The sequence below is a fragment of the Galeopterus variegatus genome, unplaced genomic scaffold, assembly GCF_000696425.1.
Source record: "Galeopterus variegatus unplaced genomic scaffold, G_variegatus-3.0.2 Scaffold10800, whole genome shotgun sequence".
NCBI classification, from domain to species: Eukaryota; Metazoa; Chordata; class Mammalia; order Dermoptera; family Cynocephalidae; genus Galeopterus; species Galeopterus variegatus.
In genome coordinates, this window is record NW_007736911.1 from 6,353 (window position 1) to 20,923 (window position 14,571).

A 14,571-nucleotide genomic window follows, 5' to 3' on the forward strand; every position below is an offset into this window, starting at 1 on the left:
TATTAAAAACAGTGCTGCGTAACCATTTGTACACATCTGTGGGTACACATACGTGCATTCTTACTGCTTCTGGCTGTGCATATCCCCTTGTGCAGGGTATGCCGTCCCCTGTTCATCAGTACCCATTCTCTGTAGGGAAGCCATTGCCCTAGAAACATACCCTGGGACTGAGTCTTCCCTATGACAAGAGCTGAAGCAAGAGTCATTAATATTTTTTAATCCAGGTCTTTATTTTTCCTGTGCAAATATGAATGCAGGCATAATTATTAGTTAAGGCTTTTAAAACATATGCATTTTGAGAAAACGTTGCTAGTTACATTTTGCTGATGATATGAGCTTGGATCTATGACCTTTATTAGACTTTTTAATCCATTAAAAACAAGTTAAAATGGTCAAATGACCCACAATAAAAACAAAAAGAGACCCATATAAATCCAAAGTTACATACTTGAAAATGCAGCACCTTTTGTAAGAACTACATTAGGGCCCAATTATGTAGTATGTGGATTATAACATCAGATCACAGAGACTTCAAAGTTGTCAAAGCAAAGTAGGGCATTTTTGTATGATGAGAAGAAGGAAGAAGAAGGAGGAGGAGGAAGGAGAGAGGAGGAGGGAAGGAAAGAAAGAGACAGAGAAGGAAAGAAAAATAGACTTATTTTTGAATAATTTGCAACATGTATTTAAGCAAAGGCTGCAACATTGAGGTCATAATTCACAATCATAGAATCCAAATATATACATCTGTTATAAAATGTTAATGGGATTCTATTTACTGGATTAAAAAAAAAACTAGTTTCTGAAATCTGTAATGCTAGCTAAAAGCTTTGCCTCAGGCTGTAATCCCACAACGGGCTTGCCTATTCCTCTTCAGGGGTGAAGGGCAGTTTGCAAAGATATGGCCTGAGAGTCTCATGTGCTAAAAGTCCGGGTCGTCAGCTGTTTTGGCTTAGGACACCGTTCCCACTCTAACCTAAAAGGCTCTGCCCGAACACAGCACTCCTCCTGGAGCTTGCGTAGGTCTCCCCAGGGTCCTGAATCAAAGGTGAGGCTGTCTTTGAATCTCCTTGGCTCCTGAGAAGGATGTCTCTTCTCCTAACTGAGATGTTCTTTTCCATGAAGCACATTCTTTTTTTTTTTTTGTCTTTTTCGTGACCGGTAAGGGGATCGCAACCCTTGGTATGGTGTCGTCCACACCGCGCTCAGCCAGTGAGCGCACCGGCCATCCCTATATAGGAGCCGAACCCACGGCGGGAGCGTCGCTGCGCTCCACTCTCCCGAGTGTGCCACGGGGCCGGCCCCATGAAGTAGATTCTGATTTCACAGTGGATGGATGGCACGGAGTGTAGATTTGCTTCACAGACTTGAAGTGACCTCAAATGGGGTGACTTCTCTGTCCCACAGAACTTCTGCTTGCCATGGCACTACCAAAGGCCAGGTTTCTAGAGTCCCAAAGAGCACATGAGGAGACACCAGATTCAGAAATACACCCCTAAACTGTGTTGTTAAATCTGAGGTTGAATTTGAGTTATGACATTTTACTTTCAGTTTCTTGATATATGTTCATTTTTAGATGGTGGTGGAGTGAGGTTGGGGGGAGGAGGGTAACTAAATAATCTTCCATTTGTCAGAAAATTAGGTTAAAAAGTCTAAAAAGTCCTCATGGATTCATAAAAGAATCATTGGAATCCTGCACGCACACGTCCATGTACTTGAATAGAGGATACTTCTCACTTCACAAAGCCTTGCTCTGTGTGGCATTTCATAGGGACCTTGCAATAGCCTGGCACTTCCTGGGGCCAGCACCATGAGTCCCCTTTTCTAGATGAGGAAACCGAGGCTCTCTCCTGTAGGCTTGCAAAGGGTGAGCAGAGCTGGAATGAAACCCTGTCAAGGTTCTGTGCCATGCAGCTGTGGCCACCTAGCATCCCCCTGACACCTGACCCTGGGAAGCAGGAGACAGACACCTGCATTTTCACTGTTGTTTGTCCTCTGTTTTGGTGGCATCCCCAGGAGTCTCTCTGTCAGACAGGGGGCCGCTGCCACAGGTCTTCACCTGGCTCTCCAGCTGGCTGAGACGCTGCTTTACCTTCATCTGGGTGGCGTTGTACTCAGCCAGGAGCCGGGCAAAGCTGGTCTGCAGGGTGTCCAGGGAGGACTCCAGGTACTGCACCTTCTCCTCGATGTCCTTGGGGTCTGGCCCAGGCCCGGCCAGGTCCTCGTCGATCAGGTTGTCCTTCATCAGTATTTGCCGTCCCTTCTCCTCCAGGGCCTTCTTGGCGTCAGGGTATTCAGTGAGGGCCTCCATCAGATCATCCTTCGAAAGGCAGAACAGGTCCGAGTAACCGATGCTCCTGATGTTTGCCGTCCTGCGGTTCCCCGACTTGCTCCCCTTGATGTTTAAGATGCTGATCTCCCCAAAGTAACTGCCGTCGCTCAGGACCACGAACTGCGTGTCCCCATCATCAGCCACCACAGCCAGCTTCCCCTCCTTGATGATGTACATCTCCTTCCCAATGTCCCCCTTCTTGCAGATGTAATCCCCGGGGCTGAACACCGTGGGCCGCAGCTTCAGCACCAGCTCCACCAGCAGCCCCGCCTCGCAGTCCTGGAAGATGCGGACTTTCTTCAACGTGTCCAGGTGCACGTTGATGGCGATCTCGGCCTTCAGCTTGTCTGGGAGGCTCTTGAGCACCTCCTTCTCATCTACTGTCTTCCTGTTGGCCCACAGGTAGTCAAACCACCGGATGACCCGTGTCTCCAAGTCCTTGGTCACCTTGCGGAACTGCATATACTGTTTGATGGAGTCAATCTTGGCCTGGAACTCTGCCCGTGAAGCATTCATGTTCGAGATCATGGAGCCCACATTGCCCACAATAGTGGCAAAAATCAGAACGCCCACCAAGAAGTCTATAACCACAAAGAGATACTCTTCATCTTTAACAGGAGGTGGGGTCTCACCAATGGTGGTCAGGGTCAAGGTAGACCAGTAGAGACTGTAAATGTACTTCCTGGTGAGGCGCCCATATTCTGGGCTTGAGATGTTTGGGTAGACCCAGGAGTCTGTCCCAAAACCAATGAACTTGGAAATGGCAAAGTAGATGCAGGCATTCCAGTGGATGATGATGAGGATGTACAAGATCAAGTTCCCAATCCTGAACACGTTGGGGTAGTTGGTCCTTGTCTCTGTGCGGTCAAAGAACTCAAAGAGCCGGGCGAACTTCAGGAGGCGGTTGAACCTCAGTTCTGGGTAATTCATGCCCAGCTTTAAGTAAGCCAGATCCGTAGGGATCAGAGATAACACATCCAGCTTGAATTGCAAGCTTTTCGTGTAATGCTTCCATAGCTTCTCAGCATCCATGACCATTAAGCCTTGCTCAAGGAAACCTAGAGAAGAAGGCAGAGGTCACTTGGGCAACAGAGAGGCTGACTTTTTTTGAGCGTGGCTGTAGTGGATTGAATTATGTCCCCCCCAAACTCACTGAAGCTTGAATTGTGTCTCCCAAGTTTATGAATTAGAAATTTGTCCCCACTGTGATTGTTAGGAGGGTGGGAAATTTTATTATGGTAATTGAAAGGTGGAGCCTCGAAGAGGTGATTAGATTGCAGGACCGTGCGGTAAGGAATGGATTAGTAATGGTGGTCAGGGGCGTGGTTCTGAGGGCTTTAAAAGGGACGTGAATGAAGAAGTTGTCCTCTGCTCTCTCTGCTCCCACCACCTTGCAATGTGAGACCCCTGGGTCACTGTTGCCACCACCAGATGGACTTTGGACTTCCCTCAGATACTGTAAGCAATAAATTTCATTTTCTTTATAAATTACTCAGTTCTGTGTATTTTGTTATAAGCAACAGAAACGGACTCATACTATGGCCTGCAGAAAGATATTTCACATTGTGGGTACACAATATGCAGCAGTGCATATATAATAGAAACAATTTCAAAAAACAAAACTTACCATTCCTACAGGAAATGCACCCTGCTATTTTCTTCTCTATGGTGTTCTAATCTATTCTATTCAGTTTTTAAAAAAAATATATAGATTTTTTGTGTAACTTTGAATATGCATTGGGTATTAGATGGTAGCAAGGAATGATTATTAAATTTTAAAAAATAAATGGAAATGATATATGTTTTTGAAAGGGTCCTTTAAAATTAGAGATACATTTTTAAAATGCTTACTACCTGGGATTTGCTTTAAAATATTACAGCCAAGAAAAGGGGTGGGTTGGGGGACAGATGGGGCAAGATGGGAAAAGTGTTGATAACTGTTGAAGCTGGATAGGTGTACATAGTGTTCTCTCTGCTTTTGTGTGTGTTTGAAAATATTAATACAAATTTTTAAAACCACAGGTCATGGCCTACTAAATTGATTTCACCAGCCACTAGTGGAGCACGACTGCCCAGATATGCATTTGCTCTCTTTCCAGGTTGCACGCCACCCAGGGGCTTTTAAAACACATGGATTCTGGGACCCACCCTCAAAGTCTCAGTCTGGTCTGGAGATAGGCTGGACATTGAGAGTCATGAGTGTTATGACTAGTGAAATCAACCAAATAGGCCATGACCTGCATTCTTTTTTTTTTTTTTTTTTTTTTAACATTTTCAAACATGCACAAAAGTAGGGAGAATAAAACAGTGAACACATTTTACATTTTGGTGAAGTTTGATCAGGTAGGTCTGGGGCACTTCTAACAAGTTGCAGTTGAGGCTGCTGCTTCTGGGACACATTTTCAGGCTAGACTGAATGTAGGACAGCCCCCTCTGTTAAAAATTGAAAATCAAGTTTGTTGTCATATCTTAGGGACACCCCACTTCCCAGCCCCCCATTCCTTATAGCGTTCTCTTGTTCTACACGTTTATTGAGTGTCTAGATCATTCTGTGGCCCTCCTTGTACCTTGGGACACCTCACCACCTCTTTAAGATGTGTTCTCTCAATTCTGATGACTTTTTCCTTGGGGTATGATCCATGGCCACTTGGTTTCTGTGCCTGCCTCTACCCCAGCTTCCTGCTAAATCTTAGGTTGCCATGGATAGCACCCCAAAACAAGAAAGGGTGGAGTCAATGTCTGAATGAGGGCATCTTGTCCTGCTGAAGCTTGGTGGAGACTGGGGACAGTTGGCCCAATGGGCCACTCACAGAGCTCTTGTGTCTATATAGGCCAATGTGACAGAGGCAGAGAAGCAGACCAGCAGGGCCGGCTAGATCACCCACGCAAGCCTCAGGCTGTGTATTCGAGGTCTTCTGCGTTATGATACTGGCACCAATGTGGAAGCAGATGGGTGCCAGTCTGGTATGGCCGGGTAGTGACTGTAGACTTTGGGCAAGTCACTCAGTGTCTCTGGCCTTGGTTTCTAAACCAGCAAGATGGAGATATTCATGCCCACGCTTCTTGTTTAACACAACAGGTCTAATGAGAACGCGAGAAGTGCTTCAATGCTTTGCACACCATGAAGATACCCCAAGGTTTGCTGCTATCATCCAGCGGTGTTTACAGTGACAACTATGGCACAGTTTTTAGTTCAAAAATCTTAGCAGAGACGAGCAGCATCTCCACCAGTTTAGGCGAGGTCTTTTGTGCAAATTAGAAAAAGGTACCCGAAGGGTGCACAGCTCGGAGCCCAAGATGTGGGCGGGTTTCAGCCCCTACTCCCAACCACAGGCGGCTGGAAGGAGGTCATCATTCACCCAGGCCCTGTTTTAGATTTTAGTTTTCCGAATTATTATAACTCTGAAGGCCATAGAGTAACAGGTCCTAGATCCCCCGACTGTCCAAGAGGAGAAACTCCAAGACTGACTGAGCGCTCCCTCCCGCTCGCTCCAATGCTGAGTCGTCAGAGCTGGAGGGATCCTTTGAGACCGCGGTTTGGCCTTCTTATTCCACAGGTGATACAGAAGAGGCCCAGAGAGACAACTTGACTTGCTCAAGGTCACACAGCTCGTTGGGAGGGCAGAGCTTGGGGTCCTCCTGTCCAAGGACACACTGTAGAGGGGCTGAGGCAGCACCATGCCCCTCACTGTTGGAGGGTCCTCAGACATGCCTGGCCTCTCATGGTCAAAGCTAGGTAATGTCCACTTGACAATTCTGGATTTCCCCGAACACTCCTCTGGTCCCCAAGCTCCCCCTCCTGAGGGCCTGTGGCCTGGCTCAGAAGCCCCCAGGCCCAGGGCATACTCACCTGTCCGGGCTCGCACCATCATATCCAAGCCATAGAGGACATCTGATGAGTAGTCCAGGACCAGCCACAGCATCAGGTACTCGGACTGAAGTTCATCAAAACAGGCCCTAACCAAGCCAAGGGGCAGACGGATGGCATGTGCTGTGTGTCTGGAGCACAGGCCACCACGTGTGGACGCTGGCTCTGTACTGCACACACTGGATCATTTAACTGGCAACAACCCTGCCTGCAGCATCGTTATCCCACGTAATAACCCCAGGACCGTGATGAAGAGCCTCAGGCTCTGAGAAGCTTTTCTGTCCCGCGCTTACAGTGCTTCTAAGAAGAAGAGCTGGGATTGACCCCAAAGAGTAGGTCCTGTTTCCTCTCAGCAGTGAGTTACATGGCCCCCTGAAAGTCCTCCTTGAGAACCTCCTGTTTTTATAGATGGAGAAACTGAGGCACAGGAGCTACATGTGGCCGTGAGGGAACCAGAACTCAGGTCTCCCGGGTGAGACTCAGAGCTCTGCCGTCAGGCCTGGCTGTCCTCACTCCCTCCCTGCCCTGTGTCAGGGGGAGACCCCACCCCTAGCCCTAGCCCTACCTGCACACGAGCAGACACCAGTTGTAGAAGACCGGCACGGCGATGGCTGTCAGCCAGCGGTAGTACACATTGCCGGAGGGGTCCACCACAATGGTGTCCTTCTTTCTGGAAAGAGCCACACACAAATAGTGCAGTGTGTTGAAAGACTACGGCTTTGTAGGGTTTTAGAGATCTGGATTAGCTCAGACACCCTCGGGCAATTTCAGGCTAGAGCTCAAGAAGTGGCTTTCCACAACGGGGTCCTCTTAGTCTTGGGGGGCGCAAGGGGTGTCGCTGTAGGGAAAGACAGGCTGGGAGGCAGGGCAGACTCTAATTTTGCTCTTCAACACTCTAGAGGAAGGCATGGATTGAGAAATAAGTGCTAATTGAAAAAGGCCAGTCTACTTTTACCTAGCACTTTCTAAGGAAACAATCAAGGATGTGTGCAAACATGCATGTAGAATAATCACTACCTATTCATAACAGTCAAAAATCATGAGCGATCTAATCATGCAACGTAGGAGATTCACCATCAACACTGGAATTCTACGAGGCCACTTAAAATGATGTTGTGGAGAATAGTGATGTGAGAAAATTGTTTCTAATATTTTGCTAGGTTATAAAGAGTTTGCAGTAATAGTTGTGTTAATCTTCTGTTGCTGCCAGAACAAATTACCACAAACTTAATGGATTAGGACACCACAAATTTATTATCTTGCAGATCTGTAGGTCAGAAGTCCGGTGTGGGTATCACCAGACTAAAATCAAGACTTCGACAGGGCAGCAATCCCTTCTAAGAGGTGCTGGGAGAGAATCTGTTTCTTGCTCATGTGGATTGTTGTGAGAATTCAGTTTCTTGCAGTTCTAGGACTGAGGTCCCATTTTATTGCTGGCTGTAATATGAAGGCTATTCCCAGCTTTGAAATGCTGCTGAATCCTGCTTGTGGCTCCTGTCCTCATCTTCAAAGCCCGCAGCAGTGGATTGAGTCTTTCTCAAGATGCCATCTACCTGGTTCTCTGAAGTTGGGAAAGGTTCTCTACTTTTAAGGGTGCATGTGATTAGATTGGGCCCTCCTTGATAATCGAGAATAATCTCCCCATCTCAATGCCCGTGAACTTAATCACATCTGCAAAGTCTCCTTTACCACGTAAGATAACAAACATATTCACAGGAGGTGGGGATTAGGGCGTGGGAATCTTGGGGAGCTATTATTCTTCCTACCACATCCCCCCATTGTCCCCAAAAGATTCACATTCATCCCATATGTAAATGCATTCAGCATGTCCCAAGATCCCCAACAGTCCCATCCCATTACAGCATCAACTCGAAGTCCAAAATCTCATCTAAATCTCATCGGCTCAGAAGTCTTACATCTCATCATCTAAATCAGGTATGGGTGAGTCTCTAGGTGTGAGTCATCCTGGGGCTCAATTTTTCTTTACCTGTGAACCTGTGAAACTAAAGAAACAAATTATCTGCTTCACCATGCTCCTTACCATGGTGGGGCAGGCATAAGATAACAGTTGTACATATTACTATTTGAAAAGGTAGACGATGGAAGGACAGAGTCACTGCCCAATGGCAAATACCATCACATTTCAAAACCTGAGAATAATCGTCTGTGGTTCATGGCTCTGCCCTCTGGGCTTGAGGCTCTACGTTCTGAGCCATCCTTCCTTTTTCACGAATGGTAGCATCTGTTTGTAGCTGGGAAGTTTTATCAGCCTATTGCCTGCCTGAGATTTAGAGTGCCCAATAGTTTCCCTTCATTTTGTGTTCTTCCTGTCCCTTCAGGTACAAGCCAGCAATGCTTCTGCTGTTAGAACATTTTCTGCTGGTGTAACTCTGTGGGTTTTGTAAGTGACAAGGATTCACTACTTTAGACAAGAGGCTCATCCACAGATCTTTCTGAGAAATATCTTCCCTATTTTGGCTTCTGCTAAGATGGCTGAGGGGAGAGTCCCTTCAGAGAGTCCTTTGTGTGACTGAATACTCAGATCTTTTCATCTTTCTGAGGTACAATATTAGCAAAAGGTTGTTCAGCCAAACCCTTGGCTTTTTTTCCTAAGGCATGCTTTCCTGACAGTGAATCCCTTACATTTTTTGCCATCTGAGTAGGCTAAGAATTTCCAAAATCATCAAGTCCTGGTTCGTTTTTGTTTAACAGTCATTCTCTCAAATAGTCTCTTTCCGGTCCGAGCCCGTGGCGCACTCGGGAGGGTGCGGCGCTGGGAGCGCAGCAGCACTCCCACCGTGGGTTCAGATTCTATATAGGGATGACCGGTGCGCTCACAGCGCTCACTGGCTGAGCGCGGTGCAGCGCACTCGGGAGAGTGCGGCGCTGGGAGCGCAGCAGTGCTCCCACCGTGGGTTCGGATTCTATATAGGGATGACAGGTGCGCTCACAGCGCTCACTGGCTGAGCGCGGTGCCGCTGGTCTCAAAAAGGACAAAAAAAACCCCACAAAACAAAACAAAAAAACAAACAGTCTCTTTCCTCTTGCATTTTACTATAAACAGCATGCAGAAACCAGGTTGCACCTTCCAAAAAGGACAAAAAAACCCCACAAAACAAAACAAAAAAACAGTCTCTTTCCTCTTGCATTTTACTATAAACAGCATGCAGAAACCAGGTTGCACCTTCAATGTTTTGCTTGGAAATCTCCTCAGCTAAACATTCAAGCTCATAGTATACAAGTTCTGCTTTCCACATAACTGCAGGATACAATTCCACTAAGTTTTCTGCCACTACAAAACAAGATTCCCCTTTCTTCCAGTTTCCAATAGCTTGTTCCTCATTTACATATGGGTTCTCCCGAGCAGCATCCTTAAAGTCCAGATTTCTACTAATTAACTCTTTATGACTTAAATAGTATTAGGCATTTAGTTGATTTATGTTTTCTATATAATGGTCCTCGTTTCCTTCTGAGCCCTTGCTGGCCGAGTCTTTTTCATCCGTATTCCTACTAACAACCTTTTCAAAGAAACTTAAACTTTAAAAAACAATTACACTCCCCCAAATTCTTTTAGCTTCTGCTTAGTGCTTGATCCTAAAGTCACTTCCACATTTTGGGGTATTTGTTACAGCAGCGCTGCATTTCTGGTATTGAAAGCTGTATTATTAGTTTTCAATTGTTGCCATAACAAATTACCCCAAACTTAATGGCTTGAAACAGCATAAATTTATTATCTCACTGTTCTGTAGTTTAGAAGTCTGGCATAAGTCTCACTGGACTAAAATCAAGGTGTCAGCAGGTTGCATTCCTTTCTGGAGGCTTTAGGGAGAAACTATTTTCTGCTCATTTGGATTGTTGGCAGAATTCAGTTCTTTGTAGCTGCAGGACTAAGGACCCTGTTTTCTTGCAGGCTGTGAGGAGAGGACTATCCCGGATTTTAGAGGCTGCTGTTTCCTTGGCTTGTGTCCCCTGTTCCTCCATCTTCAAAGCCAGCAGCAATGGGTTCAGTCCCTCTCACACTCAGTCTCGCTTCTTTCTTCTTCCATCTCATGTCCCTGACCCACTTTTCTACCTCTGTCTTCTGCCTTTAAGGACTCATGTTATTATATTGGGCCCTCCCTAATAATCCAGGATAATCTTCCATCTCAAGAACCTTAACTTTAATCACATTTGCAAAGTTCCGTTGCCATATAAGGTGGCCTATTTACAGGTTCAGGGACTAGGAAGACAGTAGGCATCTTGGGAGGACGGGTTACTATTCTACCCACCATAGTAGCAAGTATTTACTGAACACTTACTATGTGCCAGGCACTGTTTTAAACACTTACATTAACACATTTAATCTTCATGCAGCCCTTTAAGCAAGACACTGTTACAATGGCTATTTTATAAGCCAGGAAACTGATACACAGAGAAGTCAGGTAACTTACTCAAGGTCACTGAGCTCTTAGGTGACCGAGTAGGAACACAACTGCTCTCAACCAGTATATACATTAAATATATATTGTATCTATCTAGCTATATCTCACTATATTCATATGTGCCTAGAAAAATGTTGGAGGGATATTTGCCAACATGTTAAGAGGGGTTATCCCTGATAGTGGGATTCCACTATTAACAAGAAGTGTACTTTTTGTGTGTGTATGCTCACGGGTGCTTTTTGTATCTTCCAAGCTTTTGGAAATGAGTATTTGAATGAAGTGGATAAGAATAAAAAGTTATTAAAATGTTAGATGAGAAGAGCAAGGACGGTCACCCATGTTCTGTCCTCTTGAATCTACTGTGACATGACCCCTGGAGTCTGTTCTACCGCTGGAATCTTAATGTCAAGGCACCAGCAGAGGGCGCTGCCCACAAGCTTATTGAGTGTGCTTAGCTCTGCATAGAGTTTAATTACACGAGGCTTACACTGCCTTTTCTAGGATTTGCGGCCGTGGGGTACAGGCCCTGGCCTTTCTGCTGGCTACCGAACTGCTGAGGGCCTAGGAAATAAATACCCAGAACTATCCAGATGTTTCCCTGAATCCACCCAGCATCCGCCCCAAAAGAACCTACACAGAGCTGCATAATGATGCTGGCTTTGGCTGGGAACAGTTTGATCAGGGAAGGAGAAATTATTCAGGACCCATTGGACTTGTGAAAATGCCAGAAATGTGATGAAAGAATGGAGGAAAGTGTCCATAAAGAATTATTTTCTTCATCTTCTGTGCCAAGTTATCCCCATTTTGGGACAGTTCCTAATTTTGTACCTAGGTCCTTGGCTGCAATGTGGACCCATGAGATGTGCCCATCTGAAAAGATTTCAGAGCCTAGTGCNGGTTCAGATTCTATATAGGGATGACCGGTGCGCTCACAGCGCTCACTGGCTGAGCGCGGTGCCGCTGGTCTCAAAAAGGACAAAAAAACCCCACAAAACAAAACAAAAAAACAGTCTCTTTCCTCTTGCATTTTACTATAAACAGCATGCAGAAACCAGGTTGCACCTTCAATGTTTTGCTTGGAAATCTCCTCAGCTAAACATTCAAGCTCATAGTATACAAGTTCTGCTTTCCACATAACTGCAGGATACAATTCCACTAAGTTTTCTGCCACTACAAAACAAGATTCCCCTTTCTTCCAGTTTCCAATAGCTTGTTCCTCATTTACATATGGGTTCTCCCGAGCAGCATCCTTAAAGTCCAGATTTCTACTAATTAACTCTTTATGACTTAAATAGTATTAGGCATTTAGTTGATTTATGTTTTCTATATAATGGTCCTCGTTTCCTTCTGAGCCCTTGCTGGCCGAGTCTTTTTCATCCGTATTCCTACTAACAACCTTTTCAAAGAAACTTAAACTTTAAAAAACAATTACACTCCCCCAAATTCTTTTAGCTTCTGCTTAGTGCTTGATCCTAAAGTCACTTCCACATTTTGGGGTATTTGTTACAGCAGCGCTGCATTTCTGGTATTGAAAGCTGTATTATTAGTTTTCAATTGTTGCCATAACAAATTACCCCAAACTTAATGGCTTGAAACAGCATAAATTTATTATCTCACTGTTCTGTAGTTTAGAAGTCTGGCATAAGTCTCACTGGACTAAAATCAAGGTGTCAGCAGGTTGCATTCCTTTCTGGAGGCTTTAGGGAGAAACTATTTTCTGCTCATTTGGATTGTTGGCAGAATTCAGTTCTTTGTAGCTGCAGGACTAAGGACCCTGTTTTCTTGCAGGCTGTGAGGAGAGGACTATCCCGGATTTTAGAGGCTGCTGTTTCCTTGGCTTGTGTCCCCTGTTCCTCCATCTTCAAAGCCAGCAGCAATGGGTTCAGTCCCTCTCACACTCAGTCTCGCTTCTTTCTTCTTCCATCTCATGTCCCTGACCCACTTTTCTACCTCTGTCTTCTGCCTTTAAGGACTCATGTTATTATATTGGGCCCTCCCTAATAATCCAGGATAATCTTCCATCTCAAGAACCTTAACTTTAATCACATTTGCAAAGTTCCGTTGCCATATAAGGTGGCCTATTTACAGGTTCAGGGACTAGGAAGACAGTAGGCATCTTGGGAGGACGGGTTACTATTCTACCCACCATAGTAGCAAGTATTTACTGAACACTTACTATGTGCCAGGCACTGTTTTAAACACTTACATTAACACATTTAATCTTCATGCAGCCCTTTAAGCAAGACACTGTTACAATGGCTATTTTATAAGCCAGGAAACTGATACACAGAGAAGTCAGGTAACTTACTCAAGGTCACTGAGCTCTTAGGTGACCGAGTAGGAACACAACTGCTCTCAACCAGTATATACATTAAATATATATTGTATCTATCTAGCTATATCTCACTATATTCATATGTGCCTAGAAAAATGTTGGAGGGATATTTGCCAACATGTTAAGAGGGGTTATCCCTGATAGTGGGATTCCACTATTAACAAGAAGTGTACTTTTTGTGTGTGTATGCTCACGGGTGCTTTTTGTATCTTCCAAGCTTTTGGAAATGAGTATTTGAATGAAGTGGATAAGAATAAAAAGTTATTAAAATGTTAGATGAGAAGAGCAAGGACGGTCACCCATGTTCTGTCCTCTTGAATCTACTGTGACATGACCCCTGGAGTCTGTTCTACCGCTGGAATCTTAATGTCAAGGCACCAGCAGAGGGCGCTGCCCACAAGCTTATTGAGTGTGCTTAGCTCTGCATAGAGTTTAATTACACGAGGCTTACACTGCCTTTTCTAGGATTTGCGGCCGTGGGGTACAGGCCCTGGCCTTTCTGCTGGCTACCGAACTGCTGAGGGCCTAGGAAATAAATACCCAGAACTATCCAGATGTTTCCCTGAATCCACCCAGCATCCGCCCCAAAAGAACCTACACAGAGCTGCATAATGATGCTGGCTTTGGCTGGGAACAGTTTGATCAGGGAAGGAGAAATTATTCAGGACCCATTGGACTTGTGAAAATGCCAGAAATGTGATGAAAGAATGGAGGAAAGTGTCCATAAAGAATTATTTTCTTCATCTTCTGTGCCAAGTTATCCCCATTTTGGGACAGTTCCTAATTTTGTACCTAGGTCCTTGGCTGCAATGTGGACCCATGAGATGTGCCCATCTGAAAAGATTTCAGAGCCTAGTGCAGCCAACAGTGTCTGCCCCCATCCTTGCCCACAGCCCAGCCCCAGGACGAAGAAGGCTAGAGACCCACTGGACCTCTCTCCACGGTTTCCAGTGCTCTGGGCCTTTCCCTGCCTGAGAGACTCAACATCAGGGTTTCGAGGGTGTTTAAGATCAGGTTTGGCTTTAAATCAAGCACGTATCATAGTAGTTATTGTTTTGTGGATAAAATCACTTCGTTTTTCTTAATTGCTGGCATTTGGGTCTCTGGATTTGATGTCCAAATTTACGCAAACAAAAGACATGCTTCCTTCAGGGAGGGAAATAGAAAAAAGTTCACTCTGAGAGACAAAGAGGAAGATAACGAGAAAAAGCCTGGGCACATTACTCTGTCACTTGGGAGTCAACTGGTATTTCTTGCTGATATTGATGGTTTTTCCCCGACTTCCAACTAACCCTCCCACCCCAGTATTCCACAGAGAAGTGCTGAGAATGGAGCATTATGCACACGTGCACACACACGCTAACACACATGTCCAGTCTGACACACATGCACACACACTCTTTGGGCTCTTGAATGTACTTGCAAGAACCACACATCAAACTAACCTGCCAGCAAAGCATCTTGCAGTAGAAAGTAATTATTAGCCACGCTTTCAAGAGACTATTCTCAGGAGATATTTATGTTTCCTCTTTCCACTGCCCTGATTACGCCCTCAAAATTGGCCTCAATTAGCCTTAAGATGAGGGCATTTCACTGGCGCACAGGAGCTTGAGACTGC

At 45.3% G+C, this 14,571-nt stretch overlaps 1 protein-coding gene across 2 annotated transcripts in view; it reads right to left on the reverse strand.

The window, feature by feature from the left end:
* Positions 1-1,769: 1,769 nt before the first annotated feature.
* Positions 1,770-14,571, reverse strand: part of CNGA3 (cyclic nucleotide gated channel alpha 3) — a 29,486-nt gene continuing 16,684 nt past the window's right edge. For both annotated transcript variants that reach the window (XM_008594441.1, XM_008594440.1), the window contains 4 exons: positions 12,517-12,528; positions 6,763-6,867; positions 6,180-6,286; positions 1,770-3,387 (listed from right to left, as the gene is read on the reverse strand). In XM_008594441.1, coding sequence (XP_008592663.1) covers positions 1,976-3,387; positions 6,180-6,286; positions 6,763-6,867; positions 12,517-12,528 — 1,636 coding nt within the window. In that variant the 3' untranslated portion in view covers positions 1,770-1,975. The remainder of the gene's footprint in view (positions 3,388-6,179; positions 6,287-6,762; positions 6,868-12,516; positions 12,529-14,571) is intronic.